Here is a 4,587-nt window from a genome sequence, read left to right as displayed (position 1 = left end):
ATGCCAGAAGTAGACATGGACATCCACTATTTTGTTGCAGTTCGACCATTGGACGATGAGCATGAGAATGTTAAGTTCTGGGTTGTAAAAGTGGTGGACGTGAGCATGGATGACAAGGGAAAAGTTGCAACATTTGCATCACTATGGTATGAGCCAAGGGGTAGGAAGGAGAACCAGGATAACAATACATTGTATATTGGATGTATGAAAAAGGAATGGGTTCCAAACCATGAAGCAATTTCAGAGCTTTCCACAGAGACAGTCATACTATCCTGGAAATCAAGGACAAAGAAAAACAAGGAAGCACACGGGATATGATGTAGAAGAAAAAATAAGAATACCACTACCCATTATTTCGCACATTACAGAGTTTTGAAGATGCTTGCTAAGGAGGAAGTAGAAGGAGATAGCCCAAATGAAGAATGCCCATGACAATACCATTCAAGCATCAATAAAGACTCTAGATGAGACGAGATTGAATAACGATGGCATCCAAGCAACAAGTGACGATGAATCGGACATTTAAACAAGCTAGTTGCCCATTTGTACTTAACACATTTGTAAAGGCATAATTGAGTTATTGAAAAGGCTGCGTGTCAGACTCCTTTGTACAAAGACTCATGGAGAGCAATATTTCTTGTAAACATATGACAATGTTAAATTGCAAGCATAGCTATTACTATTTTTGGAGCACATTTAAAGAGTCTTCCATGCCTCTTGTCTATTTCATCACCATGCATCCACCTCCACCTAGGCACCTACAAAGAAACAATCATATGCATGCTTCTTCAAAAGTCTGAAGAACAATTTTTATACTTCAGAAAAAAATTTAATCGCATGTTCAAACATGTAGGGGATTTTACATCCAAAGATCAAAGAATGTGAATCTACTTCAAGAAGATTATATATTTCCTTAGCAAGTTATTATTGAAATCTCATTTTCAAATATGTAGGGATTTTTATATCCAAAAATCAAAGAATGTGAAGAATCAAAACCCCCTTCAAGCTAAGTATATATTTTCTTAGCAAGTAATTTTCTACACTTAGTAAGAAAATTTGGCCACACTTAGTAAGGAATGTACAAGCTTAGGAAAGCACATTTACTATGTAGATATTCCGAGCAAATCATAGCTTGTGAGGAGTGTCATATGATGGTGGTTTTCATTGGTAACAAGTGCAAAAGGAACAAGGGGACTTAATCAATTATGGCATTCTCTTGATTGTCTCCATTGAGAGTTCTTTATAAAGAGCATACATATATAATGCCCTAAAAGGAAATGGCTTGTCTTTTGTTGAAGAAGAGGCCAGAAGGTCCCCCTGGGGGCAATAGGACGGTCCAAACTATAGTGTCTGCACCTTCCTCTACTCTCAATATGCCTGCGTTGTTGTTGAGATCTGTTTTGGTGTAACCAGGGCATACAAAATTCATATAAACCTTTTGGTCCTCAGACGTATTTTGCTCCAAAGATCTGGCCACTATTCGGGTGTAAGCATTCATGGCCATCTTGGCAACACTGTAGTGGGGATACTGTGATGGCCACTTGTTGATTTCTTTCTTGCCTTCCTTGACATCTTCTAGATATTCCTGCACGAATGCTTCCACTTTCTCATCTGACAAAGTCTCTGCATCCAACAACTCCTGCTTCCACTTTGGGTGCCCCAAATTCTGCGCCATGTCCCAAACTCAAATCAACTGTTAACCTATTTTTAATAAAAACTGAGGTTTTCAGTCCACTCTCATCCTCTCAAAAAAACGAATTCAAAATTGATCTTAATTTCTAAGTCACATCCACAGCCACTCTTTTTGACGAAACCTATTTCTGTTTGTATTTAACCGTGGCAACACACTAGCATTTCAACGTTCCGATTTTACCTTCAGCTGCCCAAGTGTTGAACTGACGTTTACGATCCTCGCTCCGGCAGATGAGGCCTTCAGAATGGGCAGTAACCCCTCCGTTACTCGCTTCACGCCTCTATAATTTGTGTCCAATGTATTCTTGGCTGCTTCATAACTGCCGTCCGAAGCCGCAATGGCTGCGTTGTTGATCTGCACATGTCAATAAATTTGACCATTCAGACGACGGGAAATGAAATCATCAGCATTCTCGACTGTTTGATCTGTCCATCGATCTCAATTCATGTATAAATAAAACCACAGATGAAAACGTTTGCACAAGTTCCATACCAAGATATCAATACCACCATACTTTTCCTTGAGCCAAGATGCCAGTGCGGAGACTGAATCAGAACTCCCAACGTCTAAAACATGAAAATCTATAGTCTCCAGCGCTTCCTCTTTCAGCTTCTCGAAGGCTTTCAGGCCCCTCTGCTCATTGCGCGCTGTCAAAACCACGGTAAGTCCCTCCTTGGCAAGCAGCTTCACAGTGGCAAAGCCGATTCCTTTGTTGCTTCCTGTTACTACGGCAACTGTGTCTTTAGTCCACCACCTGCAATTCGGAACAGCAGTACAGCGTTGTTGAGAATTTTCTCCACTGCTTCTAACCTCTTCATACAACTTTGACAATACTTCTAACTCTCTCGCCCGGTCTCAGATCAGCTGAGCTAGAAAACGGCCAAACAGTAGTTGAAATCCGCCGTTGTAGAACATCGTTCTAGGCTACAAGCGTGCAAGCATAATCAAGCTACATCTATCTTCCTTCTGTGCCCACAATCTGCAGTTCTCGCTCCTAATCGGAATAAATGACTGTATACCCAAATCAGTTCGCTCAAATGCACGACGGGAATTTTAAAATTCTAGCTTGATTCAGTTCGCTCAAATGCACGACGGGAATTTTAAAATTCCAGCTTGATTGACAGAGATAAGAGTGCGAAACGTTACCTTGGAGATGCAGCCATGCCGATCAAAAATTGAATGACGATTAGTACAAATGAAGAAGCCAACTGATGCTAGGGAAATTGTGGTTACAAATCAAGCAGGTTGCGCACTGCTCGTTCGACGAAGTGGCATGGAATTATAAAGGCGGTAGAAACAGGGATTAGGGAACGAGAGGAAATAGCAAGGTGACGCCGCGAGTGATGGTAGCAATGGTATTTTAGGACTAATTCAAGGTTTTGATCAAAGATTCCTTGTGTAAAATTATCACGTGCATCTGTTCCCTTGCCACATGTGAATGCTGGATATCAATTAATTAGCAATTGTTTTGAAGATATGCGGACTGCTCGTTCGACGAAGTGGCATGGAATTATAAAGGCGGTAGAAACATGGATTAGGGAACGAGAGGAAAGGTGAGGGAAAGGTCAAGGTGACACCGCGAGTGATGGTAGCAATGGTATTTTAGGACTAATTCAAGGTTTTGATCAAAGATTCCTTGTGTAAAATTATCACGTGCATTTGTTCCCTTGCCACATGTGAATGCTGGATATCAATTAATTAGCAATTGTTTTGAAGATATGCAAAGAATTGGTAGATGTGACCATAGAAATCCCATTAAGTGAGGACTAGGATGCTTGTATAAGGATGCTAGTGTCGTGGAGGGATATGCATGTGGGTGTTGGGTTGCTTATCCTCTTAGTGGTGTTTATTGTGACCTTGGTAGGACAACAATGGCGGGATCTTGTCTCGATTTGACCTTTGAGAAAGGTTTCGATCGTTTGATTCATTATTTCTAGCTTCTTCTATCACTCTATTCGATTTGCTCTTTCGTTCATGCATGCCCATGTTCACTGTTTGCTAGTGGTGTTGATTATAGACTTTTTGAAGATTGTCGGAAGCAAGGCCATTACAAGTGCTGGCGAGGTGACTTCTAGCATGCATGGTAAGGAAATTGCTATCATTTCGGCAAATAGATGAAAAAGAAATAGCTCAGGGAGTTCACCTCCAAAACTTTTAGTGTACCACGTGCATTCAAAAGGAGGAGTATTTTAATCCCACTTTTGGGGAAAATTAAATAGGATTATAATTACAGGAGGGGTTTTTTAATTCAACTTTGAAAAAAAATCCATTAGTTCATAAGTAAATAGGGGTGTTTTTATTTGGGAAAAAAATTTAGTTGAGGAGTTTTCTAAATACCCCTTGAACGCATGTGATACCTAGGATTTCTTATTAGTGCACCCCTCGAGAGAAATAGAAATAAGCTCCGCTAGCCTTGCCTTAAGGCAACATCTTACCAACACCCAAAGAAGGGATACCATCATGCTTGACCCTGGCGCCAATGCAAAACCCAACAACATCTTACTAACACCTAAAGAAAGGATAAGAGCCCACCCGGCGACCAATGCAAATCTTGCTGGATTCTCAAGACATTACTACAAGTTCAAGGGTATTACGAGGGCAATTGATGCATATGGTTACCAAAGCCCCATGCTTGTACTCCCATCGCAAATATCACTTTTGTAATGGTGGACTCTGAGCCACCAATCCAATTACAACAACTAGTATGGCATCCCAAGCAACAACAACCAACCACTACTTCCAAGTACCAAAGACACATGCAGTAGTCTCACAAGCACTTGCCTCGAAAAAAGGGGTAGTGACACAAGAACCTACTGCAAGGGTAGCCCATGCCGAGCCCATGCCTCGACATCGACACCCCTTCAGTGGAGCTTTAGTGCTTTAATTTTGTCAAC

At 41.1% G+C, this 4,587-nt stretch overlaps 1 protein-coding gene across 1 annotated transcript; it reads right to left on the bottom strand.

The window, feature by feature from the left end:
• Positions 1 to 1,065: 1,065 nt before the first annotated feature.
• LOC147900569 (short-chain dehydrogenase/reductase 2-like) lies at positions 1,066 to 3,012 on the bottom strand. The gene is made up of 4 exons (XM_087376973.1): positions 2,840 to 3,012; positions 2,186 to 2,447; positions 1,874 to 2,047; positions 1,066 to 1,666 (listed from the first exon to the last, which is right to left on the bottom strand). The coding sequence occupies exons 1-4, from the start codon at positions 2,854 to 2,856 to the stop codon at positions 1,268 to 1,270; spliced, it is 852 nt and encodes a 283-aa protein (XP_087233099.1). The 5' UTR covers positions 2,857 to 3,012; the 3' UTR covers positions 1,066 to 1,267.
• Between the last annotated feature and the right edge of the window lie 1,575 nt (positions 3,013 to 4,587).

The sequence above is a fragment of the Dipteris shenzhenensis genome, chromosome 7 (genome assembly GCF_047967505.1).
Source record: "Dipteris shenzhenensis isolate YYH24624 ecotype China chromosome 7, Dip_SZ_1.0, whole genome shotgun sequence".
NCBI classification, from domain to species: domain Eukaryota; kingdom Viridiplantae; phylum Streptophyta; class Polypodiopsida; order Gleicheniales; family Dipteridaceae; genus Dipteris; species Dipteris shenzhenensis.
Note: the sequence above shows the minus strand (reverse complement) of the source record. Positions and strands in the feature narration are given on the sequence as shown.